At 37.9% G+C, this 23,993-nt stretch overlaps 2 protein-coding genes across 4 annotated transcripts; one reads left to right on the forward strand and one right to left on the reverse strand.

Annotated features, from left to right (window-relative positions):
* The first annotated feature begins 3,069 nt into the window (after positions 1-3,069).
* On the forward strand, positions 3,070-10,302 carry LOC137715622 (cullin-1). 2 transcript variants are annotated; one of them, XM_088690502.1, is made up of 20 exons: positions 3,070-3,318; positions 3,953-4,122; positions 4,231-4,330; positions 4,454-4,639; positions 4,767-4,814; positions 4,894-5,097; positions 5,175-5,252; positions 5,777-5,866; positions 5,954-6,034; positions 6,121-6,180; positions 7,336-7,365; positions 7,447-7,533; positions 7,615-7,764; positions 7,892-7,947; positions 8,252-8,372; positions 8,860-9,021; positions 9,109-9,252; positions 9,365-9,583; positions 9,669-9,836; positions 9,977-10,302. In XM_088690502.1, the coding sequence occupies exons 2-20, from the start codon at positions 3,992-3,994 to the stop codon at positions 10,076-10,078; spliced, it is 2,217 nt and encodes a 738-aa protein (XP_088546628.1). In that variant the 5' UTR covers positions 3,070-3,318; positions 3,953-3,991; the 3' UTR covers positions 10,079-10,302. The 2 variants fall into 2 exon arrangements, with proteins under 2 accessions (XP_088546628.1, XP_068311068.2); XM_068454967.2 differs by having other exon boundaries at positions 3,134-3,318; positions 4,894-5,101; positions 5,179-5,252.
* Positions 10,303-11,537: 1,235 nt separating this feature from the next.
* On the reverse strand, positions 11,538-21,114 carry LOC137714910 (cysteine-tryptophan domain-containing zinc finger protein 3). 2 transcript variants are annotated; one of them, XM_068454071.2, is made up of 14 exons: positions 20,587-21,114; positions 19,618-19,690; positions 19,381-19,511; positions 18,892-19,254; positions 17,568-18,799; positions 16,930-17,387; positions 14,951-16,833; positions 14,715-14,869; positions 14,070-14,230; positions 13,795-13,955; positions 12,757-13,568; positions 12,484-12,637; positions 12,283-12,390; positions 11,538-12,006 (listed from the first exon to the last, which is right to left on the reverse strand). In XM_068454071.2, exons 1-11 carry the CDS (start codon positions 20,737-20,739, stop codon positions 13,374-13,376), a joined length of 4,965 nt encoding a protein of 1,654 aa, XP_068310172.2. In that variant the 5' UTR covers positions 20,740-21,114; the 3' UTR covers positions 11,538-12,006; positions 12,283-12,390; positions 12,484-12,637; positions 12,757-13,373. The 2 variants fall into 2 exon arrangements, with proteins under 2 accessions (XP_068310172.2, XP_088546626.1); XM_088690500.1 differs by having other exon boundaries at positions 20,581-21,103.
* Between the last annotated feature and the right edge of the window lie 2,879 nt (positions 21,115-23,993).

Here is a 23,993-nt window from a genome sequence, read left to right on the forward strand (position 1 = left end):
ACAATGAGGGGCGAAAGTAAGGTCCAATTAAAAGAAAAAAAAATATGGGGCCGAAGGTGAATTTTTTACGATGTTGAATCGTTTAATTGATACCAAACGGGACTCAACCGCTGCAAGTTAAGCGTCTTTTTCCAACAAGGATGTAGGGTAGGACATTTTAATCGCAAACTCAATATACCAGCCCAAAATTACTGTTCGATTCAGGTTATAGGTGAATTCATAAGGGAGGGAGTTGGTCGGTTTTTGGACATTTAACCAACCTATGTTGAGTCGAAGGTGGATAAGGACTTGAAAACCGTCAACCAAACTAAACTAACCCAATCACCATAAAGTCTTGTTTAGGCCCAAAATAATATTTTTGGGCCGAGCTTAGAGTCAATCTCGGCTCAGTAACATTCATTTAGAATTTTGTTATGGGCTATCCAGTCAAGGTCAGCTGAATCCTGTTGCGAGGAGGATTGGTTTAAGATAAGGGTGAGGTGGTCGAACCCTAGTGCAACAAGGAGTCTTAAAGCTGAAGATGCTTAGAATTAGGGAATGAATCTGGTTCGTTAAAGAGCTTGGTTCAAAGTTCTATAGGGTTAGGATTGGCTGAAACCTGATTAGATTGGGATGAAGAGTTCTAATCTAAGTGCATCTTTAGTTCAACCATGAGGGGGGTTCGATGCTATAAATAGAGAAGGGAGTGTATCATTCAAGCCCCCTTCAAATCAACACACAAAGTGCTCTGCGCCTCTCCCCATTTCTTCCTGCCAACACATCTTTAGTTTGGATAAATATCATTGTGAAGGCAACCGACGACATCTTCAGTTTGGATAGACAACACTGGAGCTGTAGAATTAGCCGACTGATGAGCACCTTCAGTTTGGATAGACAACACTGCTTCAAGACTGACTGGTTATTTATCTAAGTCTCGGTCAATAAGGATTTGCGAGTCCTTATTGGTAGAGGTCATCTTATCATCTTGCTCGACGAAGTAAGGTGTTACAGGTTACTAGGCTCGGCACATTGAACGCCGAGTTTTATTTTATGATTGGATATTCACAAGTACATTTTAGAGTTCGACATTCCGACGGTCGAACCACATTTACCATCAAGACATTTATCGATTTCGAGTATTTGTGTCCATATAGTTTGATATCAGTTTGGCGTACTTATACTCTCACAAATATAATTACCAAGACTGAACCTGGTGCCGACGATTTGTGAGCTTTGTAGAACTAGCAGTCTTGTCTTCAGGTTCTAGAACCCGAAGGCCGAGACATGTTCCTTCCTCGGCCACAGTCGTAAGATTGAGAAGTCAACAGTGCGCCCAACACAATTTCAACATATTTTACTCCCTGGGTGAACTCGACTGACTAGTTGGCACGCTTCGCACACAACCAAATGATGTAGTTAGCTTATTAATTACTCGGCATGCGCGTCACGTAGACTTGGTAGTTTTTAGGGTCAACAAGTCTTCAATTATACATTTAGTAATTGAATTGTGTTCAATTTTGCGATCCGAATCCAACACGTTTAGGTAACTGAAACATTCAATAGTCGTATCTCTTCCTATGGGTCCGATTCTCATGCGATGTTCAATTAGTTGGCGAAGTGAGTGCGTAATCTTACCAACTAACAACAGCTATCTATCATAATAATTCAAGTGGCAGGCTACTAGTGTGCATTCAGCTTGGAAAGATCACGTGTAAGAGCACGTTTAGTTGTTATAGCCTTTGGTTACTAACACCAAGGGTACAATGGAATGAATAAAAAGGTGAATCCTACATGAATTTCGATCTGAAATACTTAAATTCATGTAGAACCCAAAAGCTGAGACATGTTCCTTTCTCGATCGCAATCGCAAAATCGAGAAGTCAGCAGTGAATCCTACATGAATTTCGGTATGAAATACCTAAAAATTAAGGGTATCTCCTTAACATCCATACATACCATGCAGTAGTAGGGGTGCAAATTGAATTGGAAAGTTCCAATCCGAATCGAAAATTTCCATTCCGAATCCGAAAATTTTCGATCCTGAAAATTTTCCGAAAGTTTCCGTTCCTAAAGCCTAAAATGTACATAAAGTCCGTAAGCTACACAAAGCCCATAAAATGTTCGGGCTTTATGTTCCGTAAAATAAGGTTCATGGGACGACCCATATTTTTGTGGGCTTTATGAATTGATGTTCGGGCTTTGGGCTACGGAGTCCAACAATATAAGACAATTCTTTCTATTTTTTATATATATATTTATTTTTTTATCTATTCTTAGTACGACTCTCTGGTTAAAGAACAAGATAAAACTTCCAACAAAATAAATATTTATATAAACAATTTGACAAGAACATAGTAGTTAAAGGATTTTGCTAATTGGTTAATTTTTTTTAAATTTAATGAAAACAACAAAATATTATTTCCTATAGTCTTCGAAATCGCTTTTGTTGGGAAGCATTATGCTGGTTTTTGTAAGAAGTGATTACACCAAAAGCATGTCGAATTTTTTATTCAAAATTCAAGTGATTTTTCTAAAGGGCACTTATACTTGTTGGATTTTGTTTTTAAATAACTAAAAAGTAATTTAAATAGTGTTGAGAGAGGAGAAGAGGAAGACTCTAAATAACATGCAATGATAGACAATCTCCCACTTGTTTCTACTTGCGTTTCAAGACTAATAAAATTTTCAGCAAGTCATACGAAAATTGACCTTAATCATTAAAAAAAAAAAAATTTTAGCTATTTTAAAAGCAGTTTGAAAAAGACTCGTAAAAAAATAAATGTAGACATTATTATTAGAGTAATGCTAATAAGGTCATCTATTGAAACCATATTTTATAAATTATATGACGTAATTGTAAATTAAACTGTTACTTAAGTATTAAGTAACGTGACAAGTGCTGAAAAGGTGTTGAGGCTTTGCATGACGGGGTGAGTTCAAATCATGTTGGTGGTTAATCTAACCTCTAATCTAATCAAATATATCGTTTGACAAAAAAATAAAAAATTGAGTAATGTACTTATATCGTCTCGATGATGACTGACGCATTATTTAATTTACAAATATAGTCTTAAAAATTCCTACTATTTTCCCCAGAGCCTATTTTAGAATTTGGCTAACTATTTTCGTCCTGGCATTTTTTCTATATAAAAATGAAGAAAAGCCTGATTTCCGATCAGTCTCCTTCTCTCGTCCTCGTCCTCCCACTATTTTCCTCTCCGCGATTTCCAGGGATTGGATTTGTGGATTTTCCCTAGCTCTCCCCGCTCTCCGTCCGACGCCCTCTCTCTCTCTCTCTCTGCGATTTGGGTTTCCCGTCGTTTCGAATTCTTTGCGAAGGTACAATATTTCTTCCTCCGCAACTTCTTCCCATTGTTTCGAATATTGTAAGCCCGTACGCAGCGGCAGTCCTGTTGTTCTTCGTCTGCTTCGATTCTACGGTTTCCTTGTTGTTCTTCGCTGTGTAATATTGCTTTCGTGCTTGTTTGTGGTATAGGATTATGGGTTTTGTTTCTATTTTTTTTCAGCGATCTGTTTGTTCTTAGGGGTTTATTTGGTTGGCATTGTTTATATGTTCTGTGCGGGATAATGATTCCCAATTTTTGTTTGTTTATTATCTATCTAGGGGTTTCCCGTGTCATCACTTGTTCATCATCTATTTAGTGTTGTTTGTTAATGATTTAATCTGGGGTTGTTCTCCATGACTTTAATGGCATTGCTATACTGCTTTGGTTACCATGGTTTGTTCGTCGTTACTTATTGGCGCCATACATTTTTCGGTTGATGTTATGGAATATATGGTTGTTATATATTTGCCAATCATTTGGCATGACTATTGGGGGTTACTCTGTAATCATTTCCAAATTATAACACGAATGTACTTGCACATAAACAGTATGTGTGCTCAAATGTACAAGTGGGCTATATGGTTAACCTTTTGTTGTGTTTTTTTTTTTGCTTTCTATGTTGATAGAATTGTAGTGGGAGGGTAACGAACTTTTGTTTCAAACAAATGGAGCGCAAAGTTATTGAGTTGGATCAAGGATGGGACTATATGCAGAAAGGGATCTGGAAGCTGAAGATGATCCTAGAGGGGTTACCGGAGCCTCAGTTCAACTCAGAAGAATATATGATGCTTTACACGTATCCTTTGGTTGTTTTGTATATATTTTTTAAACGATTTGTGTTTCTTTTATTTGCTCCTTATTGGTGCGTTCTCCGAGGTGAACCTTTCCTTAACTTTAAGTACAGAACCATCTATAACATGTGTACTCAAAAGCCCCCCAATGATTACTCTCAGCAGCTATATGACAAATATCGGGAGGCATTTGAGGAATACATTACTTCAACGGTGAGGGTCGAGAAACATCCTGAGATGTTTGCTTATGGTTTCTTTCTCCTGATCATTAACTAAAGCGACATTCTTTCATTATTTTCTGAACGTCATATTCTTATTTGGTTGTTCATCTATTAGGTGCTGCCTGCTCTTAGAGAGAAGCATGATGAGTTTATGCTGCGGGAGCTTGTTAAAAGATGGGCAAACCATAAACTAATGGTTAGGTGGCTATCACGCTTCTTTCACTACCTTGATCGTTACTTCATTGCAAGAAGGTCACTTCCTGCACTAAAGGAAGTTGGACTAACCTGCTTTCGTGATTTGGTTAGTTATTGGATCATTTATATGTTTATACATACTTTATGCAAAAATACCTACTCGCCTTTATATGCTTTGTTGTTTTTCGAAAGGGGATTCAGTAATCTCAAATGTATTTAATATGTAACCTCAGGTTTATCGGGAGGTCAATGCTAATGCCAGAATTGCTGTTATTGGTCTTGTAAGTTTATTGCTTCTTGATCAAGTCTATGTTTATGTATATGTATCCTGGCCATGATGAATGTTGTATGACCAATCAGATTGATAAAGAACGTGAGGGAGAGCAGATTGATAGAGCACTATTGAAGAATGTGGTAGATATATTTGTTGAAATTGGAATGGGTCAAATGGAGTCTTATGAAGAGGACTTTGAAGCACACTTTCTAGTAGATAGTGGTGAATACTATTCTCGTAAAGCAGCAAATTGGATTTTGACAGATACTTGTCCGGAGTACATGTTGAAGGCAAGTTTTCATGTGTTCAAACAGCGTGTGGATTTTCAGTGTAGTTTTTGTCTAACCACTCTTGTGGAATTATACAGGCAGAGGAATGCTTGAAAAGGGAGAAAGAGAGAGTTAATAACTACCTTCATTCAAGCAGTGAACAAAAGCTTGTGGAGGTTAGTTAATGTGTAATACTACATTTTGTGAATCAAGTTAGTAAATAGTATGTGTGTATATTGGTAGCTGTGATATAGAAAGGGTTTGTGTGCGTTACTATTTGTGTGCCCCTGTATATTATAGGATCTTGCATGAATGTTGGAAATAAGTGAATTTTTCAGAGGAATCTTATGAAACCCGTGGGCCAATTGTTGATATTTGAATCATTTAGAGGTGTGTTAGCATTAATGCATTAGGAGTTTATAGGATGTACCATTCTAGAAAATCTATCAACATTGTGCAACATGGAATGTGGCAAGGAACATACTGATGCATTACATAATGCATAAAAGGTTTAAAAACAACCTGATACATTGGACGTGGTATGATTTGCCTAATGTTGTGACCCTGCTTCTATAATTGAAAAGGTGGTGTAAACAGTTTTGGTTTGATAATTTGTATTATTTTTAATCTCATTTGTCTTGTATCATGATGTTTTTTTCTTTCAAGTTCTTCTAAATTATAGTTGCACTCTTGCCTGTAGAAAGTGCAACATGAGTTGTTGGTGGTTTATGCAACTCAACTGCTTGAGAAGGAGGGTTCTGGATGTCGTGCTTTGCTGAGATTGGATAAGGTATCTTGTTGCCTGGCAGTTTATGATCCTGTTTGCAATCTATCTTCTATTGTATGTCTAAGACTATGTTTGCTTGTCTGTGTCTAGGCGGACGGTCTTTCTAGGATATTTAGACTTTACAACAAAATACCTAAAGGCTTGGACCCTGTTAGTCTTGTATTTAAACAGGTTAGTTTGTTTTTTGTTCGTGTTCTTCCTATCTCTTTCAGATGCTCATTTATTACAACAGTACCAACATACTTGATGGTTTGCAGCATATTACTGCTGAAGGTACAGCTTTGGTTCAACAGGCTGAAGATGCTGCTGCTAACCAGGTTCAGTATCTTCTTGTGTTTGGGGTTTGCTGCAAAAAAGTATCTCGTTGTGTTTATGCTTAAAGTGACGTATCACTAGTGTCTTGGTGTTATTGCTGCCATATATTTATCCTGAAAGATATATTGAACTTAAGTATAGGTGTAATTGCTGGATATGTTTTGTATTCTGTTTTGGATCTATTTACATTTATTCTGCTTACCGTTCTATGTATGCATTGCATGCTGGAGTGTAATTGCCAATCACTAAAATTCCTGCGTGTTGCCTCTATTTGATGCTTCTCGTAGATGTCTTTGAAGTCATTGGCCCCATATCTTGGCTACTTCAAAAAATTAGGTTGCAAGTGTGATGTGTAAACAATAACTAGGTGTTTGCATAGTATATGTATTTTATTACAGTCAAGGGTCCTAATTAAAAGTGATGTGGAGGCTTTTAATCAATAAATGACATGAATGGTGACGTAGATTATGATTAATAGTAAAACACTAATCTAAAAATTTTTATAAAATAAGACTGAAAATAAATGTGAAATCTGGAAGAGGGAATAATGTGAGAGGGAGGCACATAGGCTTGTTTCTCTGCATTTTTTAATTAGTACCCTTGGATGTTATAAATCTAAAGATTGAAAAAAGTGTAAAAATACTGGTCGAAATGTTTGTCCCTTGATCCTAACCCACATACAAACACATATATGAAACTTGCTCTTGTACTGACATGTTTTTTCATTGTATAATTACAACTTATGATTTGAGTAAGTGATGTTTGAATTGATGTTATTGCATGGTTGCTTGATGCACATTTAATTACTCATCTTGGAGCTTTGACTCAAATGCTTATTAAGTTCAAATGGATCATGGCATTATATGTGCTAAATCTATTGAGGCAGAAGAGAGTAAAATGTTGCAGGAATGGGATGATTGTTTTAAGTCGACTTTTTCTTTTTTGGGCTAGAAACTTAATGTCCTGACAGTAAGCTGTCCTTTCTTGAATGCTTGTTGACTATGTTGTGCCAAGGGCTCTTTATCAGTAGTATTATTTGATTCTGTATTATGTGTACATTGGTGAATCCAATTAAGCATCCGGGGAGTGAACTAAATACGTGTTCATCCTGCTTTTTATGACTATGGTGTTAATTTGTATCGAAATTGCTTCTGCAGGCTTCAGGTGGAGCTGGTACACAGGAACAGGTAACTAATTTAATCTCTATTATTTGATAATTTTGGCAGTGATTGGCAGTCCGTGGTTGACGTATCTTTTGTGGTTTTCAGGCTCTTATAAAAAACATAATTGAGCTGCATGACAAGTACATGAAATATGTTGATGAAAGCTTTCAGAACCACACACTCTTTCACAAGGTTAGTGTTGCAGAATTCGTGTTATTTACATTTGTCCTGTTACATTATCTAAAAGGCCCCTTTCTATTGTTTGTTTAATAGGCGTTGAAAGAGGCTTTTGAGGTATTTTGCAATAAATCCGTTTCTGGGAGTTCAAGTGCCGAATTACTTGCTGGATTCTGTGATAATATCCTCAAGAAGGGTGGCAGTGATAAATTGAGTGATGAGGCTATAGAAGAAACGCTTGAGAAGGTATTATTTTATGGAGGGTTTTTCATATTATGAATTTTCATTTATTGTTGGTGATGTGTTTGGTAATTCTTATTGAATTCATTTGGTCTTTTGATTAATTTTAAGATTGTCTTTTAACTTTCTTCAGGTTGTTAAGCTGCTTGCTTATATCAGTGACAAAGACCTTTATGCAGAATTCTACAGGTAAATCTATTATTTTCCCTCTCAGTTTATACCATATGTGGTTTTGTGTGTCTTACAATTTAAGTTCTTGTCAGATACTTTCCAGTTAGTGTTTTAACAAGGCATTTACCAGTTACTATGTGAAAACCCAATGGTTAGTAGTACAAAGTCTTGGGTCATATAAGTGATACGAGATCTTTTAGCCAGTGGGTCAGCAGACAACATGGTAAATGATCATGAAGAGCTAACAGTGTCTTTGTACTTCAACATATATGTGTGTGCGTGTCGGCTCAGTAGACAATAAGTAATTGCTTTCAATACACAGGAAAAAACTAGCCCGTCGGTTACTTTTTGATCGCAGTGCCAACGAGGACCACGAAAGAAGTATTCTGACAAAGCTGAAGCAGCAATGTGGTGGACAGTTTACGTCAAAAATGGAGGGAATGGTGAGTGGGCCTGTTTTCTTCACTGGGAATGTTTCTGACTGTTACTTCACCATTAATAGAGATAGCTCCCTACCTTTTTTTTTTTTTTTCCTGTCAAACTATGGTTAATTTCGTATGGAAATGTTTATATCTCGAGCAAGAGAGTTAAAAACCCAATTGGGGAACAACCGTTTCCAGTGTCTACAAAGTAAGCTACCGGTTACCGGGTCACTTCATTACAATTACGTGCAACATAAGAAAACATGATATACTCCAATTATCTAGCCATCTGATGCACATCCTGCAAGTACTCTCATTATCTTCCTCCGTTTCCAGAGATATTTGTCCTTGAGATCACAGGGTATTTTTAATACTAGGATTGACATAAGTTGGATCGGAAAATTATTTTTATTGATCATAGTTGAAGTAGAAAATTGTTTCTATTGACCTATGCTGAAATATGAACTTATCTATTGACCTAAATTAAATTTCCTAAATTATCTTTCAGGTCACAGATTTGACAATAGCTCGAGACAACCAGAAAGGGTTTGAGGAATATCTTCAAAGTAACCCTGCTGTAAATCCTGGGATGGACTTGACAGTCACTGTACTTACAACTGGCTACTGGCCAAGTTATAAATCGTTTGATCTTAACCTTCCTGAAGAGATGGTAATATTTAGTTTGTTGAAGATTAGCACATGTTCCCAATTGCGGAATACCTGATGCCCATATGTTTGTTATATATTTGTGTTCCAGGTTAAGTGTGTTGAAGTTTTCAAGTCATTCTATGAAACAAAAACAAAACACCGGAAACTTACATGGATTTACTCATTGGGCACGTGCAATGTTACTGGCAAGTTTGACACCAGACCCATTGAATTGGTCGTGTCAACCTATCAGGTTATTGCACTACTTTGCTTGATTTATTTTGGCCGTTGGCAGAATGTCACCTTTTCAAGATTGTATTCGAGTACGGGGACTATATTTTGTTGCCTTTTTTTTCCTTTCACAGGCTGCTCTGTTGCTCCTCTTCAACAGTGCTGATAAATTGAGCTATTCAGAAATACTGACTCAGTTGAACCTTACTCATGACGACTTGGTTAGATTGCTTCATTCGCTCTCGTGTGCCAAGTACAAGATTCTCACCAAGCAGCCAATTACAAAGACCATCTCAACGAATGACAGCTTTGAATTCAACAAGAAGTTCACAGATAAAATGAGAAGAATTAAGGTCTGAGATCCCTGTACTTTTTTCCACTTCATTCTTGTTCTGAGAGTTGAAGATTAATCAACGTGTGCTGTTTTGTTATCCTTAGATTCCTCTCCCACCCGTGGACGAAAGGAAGAAGGTGATTGAAGATGTTGACAAAGACCGGAGATATGCTATTGATGCTGCTATTGTTAGGATCATGAAGAGTCGAAAAGTTTTGGGTCATCAACAATTAGTCGTGGAGTGCGTTGAGCAGCTGGGAAAAATGTTCAAGGTACTACATTATGTTTGTCATTGAATGCAATTTTCAATTTACGTTCGTGTTCTCGTATCCATATCTATATATATTCTGCGTTTCTCTGTTCCCGTTGAATCTGTACTGACAACGGTTATGGGCGGACTTGAAATGCGCAGCCGGACATCAAAGCGATTAAGAAGCGGATTGAAGATCTCATCACTCGGGACTACCTGGAGAGGGACAAGGAAAACCCCAACATGTTCAAGTATCTTGCCTGATTCGGTTGCGTGGGTATATACTAGGGACTAGTCGAAAACCCTAATCAGAAAGCTCGAACCATAGTTTCTTCTTCTTCTTCGGACCTGAGAGCCGAGAGATCTGCTGTAAATTGTGTGCAGCTCTTTTAGAAATGCTAGGATTTTGGAAGGAGTGGAAGATTTTTGTGCAATCCGGTACCCCTACCATTATTACTACTATTTATTAATGGCAAATATTATTAAGATTTTTGTGTTCTGGTTGCTTAACGAGCTTTCCAAGTCTAAACCAGTGTATTGACAAAAAGTTAAACATTAAATTTAATAGTGAAAATCAATACAAGCGGTCTTATGAGCTTGTTCACTTTAAATTTATTTTGATCATTTCGTGAAAAAGTTAACATTCTTGGGAAGTGGAGGGTTTGGCTTGACAAAAATACCTTTAAAAAGATGGTCGTTCATGTGACAATGTAACGAGGATATTGATAGATTTTTCACGAAATGATCAAAATGATTTACGGTGGACATGGGGATCACTTTCATCAATTTTTATTGTCAGGGACCAAAATGAGATTAGCCAATCTCAGGGGACTCTTACGGCTAAAAAGTCTTCGGTTTATGCTTCGTGAGTTTTGTTCTTTTGGTTACCTAGTGACCAAGAATAAATGACAACTCATCACTTGATTTGATATTAAAATTTGTATATTTATTCTTTGATGTCAACGGTTGAGTTTGAGACATTAAAAGCATTCGTTGGTCACCAGGTGACCAAGGGACAGGTAATTTAAGGGTGAGGTTTGTTGATCACAAAATTTGTGAACCATAACTCACAATTTTATTGACATTTTAGCTAGTTTTTGTTCCCGCTAGAATTTTTCTTAATATAAAATTGCAAGACTTTTTTCCAAATGGCGTATGTCAATCTTCCTAAAAACTCAACAATTGCCATTTTCACAAAAAAATGATTTACACACTACTTTTTGGTTTCGTTAGAGTTTTTCTATTTAAACAAAGCTCTCTCGTTTTTTTTTTTTTTTTTTTTGGTTAAAATATAGATTTGTTAGATTAGGAAGCCGAAGAGATTCAAACCCCCGCAATGATGCAATGACTACACTCATTTCCACCATTCTAGTAGAGTACTATTTGCAACACAACTCTCTATCTAAATTCCTCTCCCCCCTTAAGATTTTTTTTTTTTTTAAATTTTTAATTCATGAAAAAACAAAAAAGTAAAGATTACTTGAAATTTTTATATAATCTCTCTCTACACAACATTTAACCGTAACACCCTTCAAATGCTCATCCATCCCCGGAGCATTGCTAACGGCTCCCCGTGCAATCAAAACTGCGATATTTGGAAGTCCCATCGACGCAAAGCCTCCAAAAGAACCCGATGACTCGAATCAGATCCAAGCTGGAAAACTCGTGAAATGGCGGGCGTGGCGTGGCGGCGTTCAAGGTCAAATTGGTAACAAACGTGGTCTTTTAAGAAAACTGTTAAAATTCAAATCTGTTATAAATAATGGACAAAAATGATTGACGATGAACAAACTCTTGGACCACTTCTTGATTTTAAATCTCATATACTAAAGTGAGAAGTTATGCCAATCTCAAAGGCTTGCTGCTCCCGGCGACATTTTGAGCAGCATTCAGTAGTTGAATATTTGAAAACGGTTGTAACACAGGTATCCACTTCCAGCTTCTGCCATGAATGTCATCCCTTCAAACTCAAAGCTTTATTGACAAAACCCGGATAAATTACTATCGCTGTCGCTACGGGTAATCAACGATTGAAATAATTCTAAACGTTATTGTGTAAACCTAAACAAACGTTTAGTGACTAGATATTCAGAAACTATACACTACCCACATCCGGCAAAACTCGAAACAAGAATATCACATCGAACTCAGTTGTCTACTAGATAGAGAACCGCCCCCGCCCGCTGCTCAACCTGCAAGCAGAGACCCCGTCCGCTTAGCGAAACATTATATGCTCCTATAAATGCAAGATTTGGACTAAGGGTAGTCCTTCGACTGAACTAATCCAAGGAGAATCAAGAGAAGAGACGGAAACAAATGCAAAAGGAGAAAACGGGAATGTGAAGATCACTACCCTAGAATAATTGGGTTCAAAATCGTCTCCTCTCACTCTCATGCATGCAAAAGTAATCATAATTATCTGAAGTCTGGAGAACAGATTTAACATTACAAAAGCATTAGAACCTTACCTGTTAGATCTCAAGGACCGACCTAATAATATCCAACCGATCCCCTTCTCTTTACAGACGGAAACACGTGCAGATGCTTCAATAATTTGTATATATACATTGTCGCCACTGAAGGAGAAAGTGAAAACAGAAAGCCGGTTGGAGACGAATGAACATAGAATGAATCATCAAACTTGCACAACAATAAAACAGCTAACAAACCTTTGAGGAAAGAAACTCAGGCAAGCGCAGCAGGTTGGAGCTAACATGCATGACTGTGACAATAATTCGCTGATAATGTATTTTTTTTCTTTTTCTGATTTCGTGTCTACTAACGCAAAGAGGATATCCTAACTACAACAAAAGTGAAGACAACCTGCACATGTATCAAAATCAAATTCAGACAAAAAAGTGCAAACAACTAAAATGGTAACTGAAAAGAAAAAAAGGTTTGATGGGGAAAATAAGAGAGAATCTATTAGAAAAACAGCATACCTACGGTTTCCATCGTTTTCACCCTTTTCTACAGTGTTGATGTGGTCTCAATCTGTTGAATCAGATCAGACAGTTTGCGCACATACTGGCAGCTGCCAGAGTCTTCTCCAGACAGTTCAAGATAACGGATTATCAAGATAAGTTAACAGTCTGAACAATAAAGGATCCCCAAAGCTTTAAGTTCTGGTTTTGAGAGTCAAAACAAATCCCCTATTGATTTTAGAACTCGTTTTCTTGTCCTTATATACAACTATAATATATCTCCTCCCATTCTTGATGAAGTAAATCCACCTTCAGAAGCTGCTCAGAACCTTTTCAGCAGAGCTGTACTTGACGATGGGTTCACAATACCTCAAAATAAATAATTGAGATCTGAATGACCTGTTTGGTCTCCGACAGCGCTTGCAAGCAGATTCAGGACCACAAAATAAAATGACGAGGAGTCGTCTACTTGAAACAAGAAGAGAAACAACCAGTTCCTCAACAGAAGTTCCAAGCAGTTCAGCAGAAGTATCAAGGACAGCCTCTTTTTCCTCCCTTCTTAAGGCATGAGACCAAGGATTCACCAATAAATAAACCTTCCTAGGGTTGAATCATCCCACAACGACTTGCCTCTTTTACCGGCTGATAGCATCCATTGCGAGCCGTACCAAATGTAGCAATCCCTCTACGTCTTGGAAGTGAAAGTCAAGAGCCCTTTTAATGGCAGAAATACCTTCTGAACGCTTAGCATCTCCAGTGTTTGTATTAGCAGCTGCAAATGCAAGCTGCGATTTCCTCGACGCTTCCATTGCAAAATTTACATCCTGAGTCTGCAAGTAATCATATTTACAAAATGTTCATTCGTTGTCCACACTTCTCTATTGTGAAAGGAGATTACCCATTCTTAAATAAATTGATAGTCCATTCTTGTTCATGCCCTTCTCTGACCACGTTATATGTACTAAATATCTAAAATAAATTAATTGTGATGAAAATTTGTGCAACAGTACAAGAGTAACAAATTGAAGTTTCAATATAGGATCTATATAAACTTACAAAATTGAGTATCCGGAGGAAATTGGGACGGTTTCGGGCAGCAATAACATGGCTTCCAGCAACTTGGGGAGAGCTAACACCCTTGGGTAAGGCAACCTTGTCAACCGTTGAGGGGTTGTTTAGGTTATCAACATCAGAGGCAGAGGAAGAAGGAGATTCACCTGATAGAAAAGCAGCAAGGATATCAAATTAGCAACAATTCAAAACAAGGCTATTAGAGCCTTGCATCTCCTCTAGAACCAAGTAACAGCTCACTTAGACACTGGTCAATTTACCAGGAGGAACCAATTGTAAAACTGTTTGCAACTCAAGACGATCTCTGCTTGCACTGGCATGCGAGCAGTATACCGCCCTCATATAAGCCACCTCCATGCATTTGTAGGCCAAAGCAGCAGCAGCCATATCCTTGGGTTTCTCATATTCATGAGCACAAAACCTACAGATAATTTAAATTAATAAGGAAAAGCAGAACAGGCATGAAAGCTCCAGAACCCATAAATATAAAAGCCTGCAAAGAACGCTTAAAAAAATGGGATGGCTCCTCCACGTGCTAGTACAGTACATGCCAATAACTATTCTAATGACCAAAGATGACAAAATCAATCATGAGAAGATAACCCCTACATCTTAAGAGCTAATGCTATGCAAAAGTACACTGTCTCTGTGACCCCTCCCAACCCAATCCAAAAAGGCTTTAGATGCAAGTCCAAATACATGAGGGTAAAAACCACAAAAATATAGTTGAAAGTACTACCTAAAATTGCGTACAACCATATTATGGGTCCCAACTCACACATGCAGGGTTCCGCGAAGGGTAGACAAGGACTCACAGCAAGGTTGCAAAAGTCAACACGACTCACCCAAAACCAGTGCATGTGCCATGAGAACAGAAGTATTAATACAGCTCAAACTTGACTTACTTGCATAGTTTTGCGGTGCTACTATACATTTGCATGCACTGAGTCATGTCATTATGCTTGGCACTATCAATATTCTCCAACAAAGATGCAGCATGAAGAAATTTGACAGCCGCTTGGAAGTAAAACCCCGTACTTTCGGAAGTTGACCCGGAGTTCTGCAAGGATTAGTATTACACATAATTATCGCAGAAAGGAGAACAGAAATATCTAATCATGAAAATATGATAGGTTAAAACCTTGACGCGATCAGCAAGATGTTTCAGATCTTTAGCTTCTTTCAGAGCACTAGTAACAGCCTGGCTGCCGGAGTCCCTTCTAACTGGACTAGGGGCATCAATATCCCTGGCCCTGTGCCCATTCTGTAAAAGATGCCTTGAACTGATATGCTGAGTTCCATTCTGATTATCAACCTTTCTGGTTTGTATTTGCTTCAGAGCATCATTACCTTCAGAGGCATCAACTTGTGAGCTATCTGCTCCATTACCTTTTTGAGAACCCACAGCTGGTCGGGGACAACGGGTTGTGGTCTCATTTTGAGCTCCACCAGAAGTTGGCAAGGGTAGTGACTTTCCCCTAACCGAGCCTGCATCCACTCGTTCAGTTTTTCCGGAAGGAATCTTTGATAACCTTTCACCATCACAATCTTGCAGTGAATTCTGCTTGGGCGTAGAAATTGCATCTTTTTTGCAAATGATTTCTGGCTTAACATCTGGGCCATCATGCCCCCCGAAATTCGACTGACCTTCCCTTTTACTGCTCTCAATGGAAGATTTCCCAGTAACATCTTTCTTGCTGACATATTTGTTCTCAGTTTGACCAGATTTAGACCCACACTTGTTTTTACCATCCCCGGGTTTTATTCCGTGGGAGGGTGAATGATCTTTCTGTTCACTGACAACTTTAGAATTCTTGGCCTCACCAATGTCCAAATCAGATTCAAAGCTCCCGTTCTTGTCCTTTAACCATGAAGAAGAGTATCCCTTCCCTGACTTTCTTGGGTGAGATCCATTAGAGTGATAATGCTTTCCATTCTCTCTGTATTCACCACCAAATTGATTAGAAGCCAATTGTTTAGGACACCCAGTATCTTGACCTGAATTACCCAAAGCACCATTCATAGAAAGACCATTCGTGATATCGGGCGATGGGGCGACCTGCCCTCTAACTTTACCACCAGATATGTGATTAGAATCTCTGTCCTGGAAATCAAGCACAGAAGACTCATGAGACCCATGATAAGCCACAGTGGAAACTTTGTCCTTCCTCGCTGTTGCAGATCGATCACTCCCACCATCATCTTCGCCATCTGAGCATCTTCTTGGGCTACCTATGGCAAAATGACCAGCATTTTGTGACTCATCCTTTCCAATGAGGTCCCTGCGTACTGATGTAAGCTTATCGGGATTCAAGATTCTCATAGGTGAAGATGAGACGGATTCTACGGGTGAACCTTTAACTTCCTGAAAACTGGATTTGGTTTTCTGGGAACCAGAGATTTTGGAGGAGCTTGAAGTTGCAGCCATAGGAACCTGTACAAATCCCAAATCCTTTTTCAAGGAATCCATACCATTCCTACTCCGGTGAGTTAAACTGCTACCTATATCTTTTCTATGTTGTTGGTTCTTTGTATGGCTGCTCTTTTTGTCTGTTCTACCACTTCCTTTGCTTGCACTAGACTCTTTTCCGTCAGATTTAGAAGTCCTTGCCTTCTTTTCTTTCCTGCGGTCATTCTCACTAAACTCCTCCTTCACAGTAACTGAATGATCCTCAACATAACACCCTGTAGCTGGAAGGGAACCCATGTCGGAGGATTCCTTCACTTTTCTCTTTTTTGATCTACCTTTAGAATCACAGTTTCCCACATCTAAGGATCGACTTTTTAAGAAAGCTTCATCCTTTGTTTTTGTAATAGAAGCAGCCTGTGACCTATTCTTAATTTGATCTTTCCCTACTGCAGCACCACTTGAGCTAGGACCTACCTCCCCAACTGCCCAATTGTAGTCTGATGTCCATCCTTCATCATTAATATGTTTAACTTCAGTCTTGATTTTCTTGGAAGCTCGAGAAGAATCTGGAACGGAGTCTCTTCTGCTCTTTATCTTTAAATTCTTGATGTCACCTGTTTGACATGCTTTATTAGTAAGTAAATAGCATTCAACATGATTAAGGATGGCTTAAAAAGCACAAAGAAAAAACACTGCTTCATATGCCATACCTCCCCCAGTAGAGGGCTCTAAATCTCTATGCTTCTCCCTGTACTTGTGTTTCCGTTTCTCCACTGCCATGTCACTGGACTTGCTTAGCTGCTGCAAATCAGGTTCACTTGGCAGTGGAGACTGATTCACATCATTCAAGCTTCTACTCTTCACTGATGCCTGCATGGTTTTCTTCATGGAGTTTGGAAACTGAATGGAACCATCTTTATTAGTTGCATTTGGCAATTCTTTTGCTCCATTTTTTTTCTTTGCACTACTAGGCATGCCAGGCAAACCAAAATTTTCAAGGTTTTGGTCAGGGTTCAGAGGCTTAGGCAATGCCACTCCTTCCATTAAACCAGGATTTCTGGGCAGATAACTTTGACTCTCAGGGGCAGAAACTTGGTACTGTGCAATTAGAGCTTTCGTCTTTTCTGTTGTTTCCTCCTCGTTTACATTACACCGATTCATCCCAGGCCTAAATTTGAATCAAGAGATCAAGCTTCAGAGAGAAAGAGAGAACAGAGAGGCAGAGATTGGAATGAACAGTCATTACACATTATAAAATGGCATATCAGGTTTTGTGGATATAGCGATATACCATGTAATATAATGAACGTAGTGATTGGTTAGAAAATGCCACTAGAAAGGAACTTACAGCCAATTAAGCATGCTACACAGCCACTTTTCAGGTAGGCTCTCCGGGTTTGTACCATATGGAAGAAGCCGCCATTTCTGACACTTGTCACAACACACCCAACTATCTTCTATCAGTGCAGGAGCCCCTGTAGCAGGAGGCCCAGCAGACATGGGCCCATTTCCAGAACGTGGGAGTATATTTGAAGCCGTCATAGGATGTGAGTCTGCAATTGATGACGGTTTATCAAATTTATTGCCATTTTGTCTCTCCCTTGATGTACTGTTAACTGCAGGTGTGCTTTTTGCAACAGCATCAGTGTCCTTAAGCTTCTCTTCAAAGGGAAGTTCAAATAAATTAATTTGGTTATTTTCATCTATATCCCCAAACAGATCTCTATATGTATCCCTACTTTGATCAGTATTAGAACTGTTCGCATGCGTGCCCTTCATCTTGGGCACTGAAGAAGAACAAACCCTTGAGCTTTCTTTTGGCATCTCAGCAACTGGGGTCCTCTGACTTTCCTTCGGTTTCTTTTTTTCCCCGGGTAGCGGATACTCCTTCCCAGAATATAGTCTTGTATCATCCAACTCATGCAATCCAGCCTTCTGATTGACTTTCTGCTTTGAATGGTCCATTATTTCAGTATTTAAAGCTTTCCTCCCCTTGGAAACATTTAAGTCACCTTTTACCAATTCATAAGTTTTCTCTCCCCTGCAACAGCCCTCTTTCTTTGGATGAGCCAAAACATCATCGCTTAAATTTACTTTTCTATCTTCCTGAACCTTTCCAGCCAAATTGGCTTTTCGCTTTTCAACCCAGCCATCCTCTTGGTTGGACATTCGCTCCATTGGTTCGTCTTCTGCAGGGAAGACCTTGTCCCTCACTAAACTTTTCTTATCAATTTCATTGCTCTTGATCACGTCATTGACAGTAGAAAATGAATTAGATAGAAGCGGGAGCTTCAAGGTTTTAGAAACAAACTCCTCACAAACAAACATGTCAATGTCGTGTTCCTTCTTTGACAGAAGCCCAGTTCCATCTTTATTTCTCCCACTTTTTGATTCTACTGACAAATCATTTCTTTCGACCGATTTTGTTTTCCTTGCTCTTGATACTTTCCCACCACCCTCCATGGTATGAGTTCCATTCGCTGTACCCTCTTTTAGGAGCTTTTCCTTTGCAATTAAGTAAATGAGGTCGTCATGAAGAGGTGACATCATATCCTCATGCACCGGAAAGGATGTCATAATCTGCTCCAGAGCGGTGCCAAAATAAATGTTTCAGTTTAAGCACACTATTTCTAAAGCAGAAAACATCTGAATATTAAAGGGAGATGATTCACCTGAAGAATACTGGTGGGAGATTCAAATGGGGCATCTCGAGGCTCATGAGATATCCCTTCACTCTCTGAAGGGCTATCATCTAGTGAGGAAGACGGTGTGGTATCAAGGCCAAGCCCACTGTAGATAGCATTTTTTCGTGTCGACAAGTTATCTGATCCCACTTTAATTCGCACCTTCAATGTTTTCTGGTCTGATGAATTGATAGCTTTCTTGTTTGCAGATTCATGCCGAGGAGCGTACTGGTCAGGTTGAACTAATGAGGGTGCCTTTGGTACAACAAGTGAAGTGGAACCGGTAGAAGCAGTTCCTACTCCCACTGACTGAGGTGTATTATAACAAACTGCATTGTTACGTTGACCAGACTGTGCGGAAAAATAATGAAAGATGCTCAAGTAAACTGAGAATTGTCAAAGAAACCAATAGAGACAAAGATTTATCTGTACAGAACTAGATATAAGTCGGAAATTATATGCTGATAAAGTTGACACCTCAAGTTTCAAATTGTTGGGAGATTTCAGTAAGCTGTAGTTGTGAACTTTTTGTGGAGTCTTCGGATGAGACCACACTGGAGACCGCTGATAGGAAGGTAAAAAAGAGCCATACCCACCCCACTTTGCCCCTGTTTCAATGTATTGATTGCCAACTCATTACTTAAAGAGAAGGAACTCCAAATTAATGCATCTCTCAAGCACAAGAGATAACGTAATTCCCTTCTATTGACTTACCCAAATTCTCTGCAGATACCTCACCTTCAAATTCTTTCTGGAAGTGTCCCAAAACATCCTGAATTCTATCATCCTAATACCAGAGAGAGCAATATGAATCATTGAAACGCAAAGCTCGACAAAGAGACGTAAAGTAATAGTAAGAGCTAGAAACAAGGCGGTTATACTTCAATAACACTTTTCATAGGATTCGGGCATCTTTAAGATTTAAGATACTACAATGTCGAGCTACCAAATATTAATTACCTAAAGCAATCACACTTCATGACCCTATAAAAATACTTAAAACAAATATCAAAACTGGGGTTTTGAGATTCTGAAGGTCACCCATTGCATTTGAAGTTAACATAGATAAATTCCACAAAACTTGATTTCTAACATTCAGATTTTACTATCCCGCATAAATCATAACTACACAGTAGACCAATATGGATCCAGAGACTCCAAAACTGAATCGTATGCAAGGGAAATTCTATGGCACATTAAACCGTTATCATAACCAGTAAGTTCAGCGCAAATACCAATTATCACATGGTCCAACCTCTCAAAACAGCATTTTCATGCCCGTCCATAAGTCAAAGAGGGATACATACTCACATTACAAAGTGGATGAATAAGATATGTTAGCAACGCAATTACATGACAAGAACATGAGCCAAGTAACGAAGTTCTAAACTTCCGCTCCCTCAAAGCAAATATAAAGCCTTTTAAACTTCTTAAACTCAAGTAAGAGATTTCTACACCAATTTAATTCAATAAAAAGTTCTCATTCCATTACGTGCCCTTCTTAACACAACCAAAGTAAAATTCAAATTCAATCAAACTCCATTAGCTCGGATCTAGCAAACCGATACAAGTCAACCCGAAAAGTTTCTAGCAATTCAAAACCAATAAGCAGCAAAAACACATGTACATACAAATCTACATGTATATATACATATATGTGTTTATTTATGTGCATACGCTTACGATGTAAGAGAGAGCATCGATGTTGGGATCGTATTCATTGATGTGGGAAGAGCAAGCTTCGCCTTCTTCAAGCTCAGTATCCTCCATCTCTCTCCGACCACCAAACCCTAATTCTACCCCCTTCCTTGCATCCCTAGTCCCCACAGAAATCATCCACAAATCTCTCCCTCTCTCTCAAAATCTACAACTACTAATCAAACCACGACCCATTCAACACAACCCAAAATCCCAAATCAATCAAATTCTCACCGATCACACAACCACCCTCAGAAATCAATAACCCTAAATCCCAAAATTCAAAATCTTCCAAATTTCCCAAATTAAAAACGAATTTACAAAATTAAACAAACCCAATTGGGTTTCTGAAAGCTTCGATTTCGCCAACAGCAACAATCTTATGCTTTTCAGAGACGCTTTCTGCGTGTAAATTCTATTCAGCTGAAAATTTGATCAGCAGCACTCTCTCTCTCTCTCTCTCTCTCTCTCTCTCTCTCTCTGGTTTTTGGTGTTTACAGCAACCGGTTTCTTAATTTCTGATTTTTCGTTTTTATAATTATTTTTATTTCTTTCTACCGGATGCAAAAAAAAAAAAAAAATCACTTATTTTATATATTTATTTTGGGAAATAATTTTATTTGTTTTATACTTTTGGGCGCCATGTGGAAAAAAAAAATTTAATCACTTATTTTACATATTTCCTTTTATTTGCGTTTTGGCCCCTCTATTTCCTGTTTTTTATGTAATGGCTCTGTCGTGAAAACCCGAGGATTTATAGTTTGAGATACAAGCATATGCGCGTGCAAGCACGCTTCCTCTTGTTTGGCCCTTGAGAAAAACAAGAAATTACCTTTATTAGGCGTCGATAAAATATATTTTATAGAAATTTATCTATATGGATTATTTTTCACATTGGAGTTTAGATCGACATTTTATAATTACTTGAACGAGAATTGTTAATGAAATCTTAAACCTAACGTTAATGAGTAAGAGCGTTACAAAGTTATTTAAAAAAAAAAAATTTATATTGTCTAAAATAGTACCTCATCAAGATTGTTAATTAGACAAATTTGTGGATAGCGTTTCGAGAAGAGTATATTCACTTTTTAATTAAAGGAAAACATATTATAAGTTTTTATTATTTTATTAGTAAAATCTTGTAAAAATTACTTCTTCTTTTTTTTTTTTTTGTCAAACTGTAAACACTGATCATTTATAGTAGAATCTCTTTTGTAAATTTAGATTATTAATTTATCAACTAAAATCTTGTAATTGGGACATTAATTAGGTAAACTAGATGTGAAAATTTGGCATGTAATACTAAATAATAGAATATTACAAACAACTAGTCGGCAAATTATGTCGACAAATTGTAATTTTAACAATTGATTTGATGATCTTTTTTAAACTATAAGACATATTGTGTTATTAAATTATATATTAAAATTATGTATAAACAAATTATTATATTCAACTTTCTAGCGTGTTATGTTGCAATACTGTAATTTTGACCTGCTAATATTTTTCCGCCGTCCTAGAATTCTGTTATGCAGCAACTTTATCATATGCACACTTGGAAGGTGTGTCTCAAGACCATTCGAAGGCGCGTGGGGGAAAACTCTCTAGCTATGAGCCACTTGTCACCTGGCGACTCCAGCATGTTCTTTTATATCTATCCCAACAGGTATTTTCCATACTGTAAAACAGTTGGAAGGTAAAAAGAACGACTTAAAAGAGGTAAAAAAGAAATTATTTTAAAAAAGCAAAAGAAACAAAATAAGAAAATACAAATTGGAATTTAAATAAAAACATTAATTATTTAAGGCTCGTCTAGAAGTTCTTCAAAGAAAAAATATTTTTAAAACCAATTATTAATAAATATGCTAAGTAAATCCTTAAGAGCACTTGAAATCCAAACATTTGTTTCCAAAAGTATTTTTAATCATTTTAAAAATAATTTTAAACAAACTTTTAATTACTGTTTCAAAAAAAATAAAAAAAAATAAATAAGGAGACTGAGGGGCACGGTTTGCTGAAAACAGCAAACATCAAATGGTTGACCATTTTATGCTTAAAATATGTGTTGGGACAAAAATGTCCCTCCCTGAATGTGGTTGTCATGTGTGGAGTTTTTATTTATTTTTTTTTAATTTCAATTTAGTTGTTGAAAACAATAATTAAGGCCACTCATGTGTGACAAATTGTCAGTTACTACAATATTGTTTATGGGTTTTGTATAATAACCGTTGGTTGAAATTATTACAAGATTATTGAAATTTTCAGGGACAAAATGGAAATTTGAGTTATGAGGATATTACATAGATTGAAATTTGTTCATCATATGATATGCTAGTCGATCAATCATTTTAATATGCATCCAATTAAAAAAAAAATATTTGAACAATCGATATAATACACTAAGAAGAGAGAGTAGGTTTAGCTTCACAACGAGCTAGCAATAATGTGGTTTAAATTTGTTTTTAGTGAAAATCGAACTTAAGACCTCTCATTTACAAAGGAAGATGAATACCACCAGACCGTAATATAAAGTGGCAATTAAAACTTATTATTTGTAACAGCCCGTTCCGAAAATTTTAAAACGTAAGCGTGAAAAGACGATTTTGCCCCTAGTGCGATTTCTTTACGTTTTGTGGTTGTTTTTGGGTTTTTGTTGGCATGTTTTGGGCCACACACACTCTCCCACACCCCACACCCTTTTCCCCTGCCCTGCACCCTGTCCCGAGTTCCCTTTCCCTCTCATTTCCATCCAAACGTACGGACACACACCCAAAACCATTCAAATCTTCACAGATCGAAGAAACAAAGTACATATCCATGCTCGTGAGGTCCATTGGAGTCTAACCATACCCATTTCAGGTAAGGATACCTTCGTTTTCACGTCGAACTCGGGATACCCGATTTTGGGTACTGTTCATGCACACGTAATTTCTTATGTTTTTGGAAATTTCAAGCTTGTAGGAAGCTTGGTGAGGTCCTTAGGAGGCTCGGGGTGGTTCGTTTGAAGGTTTTGGACGTCGGGATCACGAGTTTCGAGGTTGGCCGGAGTTGGGGGTATTTTCCAGGCGAGATTTCGTGGATTTTAGCACTTGAAAGTGGTATGATCTTGTTCCTCTTGTTGTAAGCTTCATTTTGTTACCAATTTTGTGAAATTTGGTTGAAAAACGAAGAAGATATCGCGATTTAAAGATTTCCCGATTTTCCAGCGCCGGCGACGGCGCCGGAGTCTCACTGGAGAAGACGATGGAATATTCCGTCAGTTTGGACGGAATATTCCTAACGCCGTTGACGGAATCCGTTAAAGATAACGGAATATTCCTGACGGCGTTAACTGACGCCGTCAGCGTGCCAGGCACGTGCCTGCGCGTGGGGGCGCGTGCGACGGTGAAAAA

Source organism: Pyrus communis, chromosome 3, assembly GCF_041283825.1.
Source record: "Pyrus communis isolate YQ-2024b chromosome 3, ASM4128382v1, whole genome shotgun sequence".
Lineage (NCBI taxonomy): Eukaryota > Viridiplantae > Streptophyta > Magnoliopsida > Rosales > Rosaceae > Pyrus > Pyrus communis.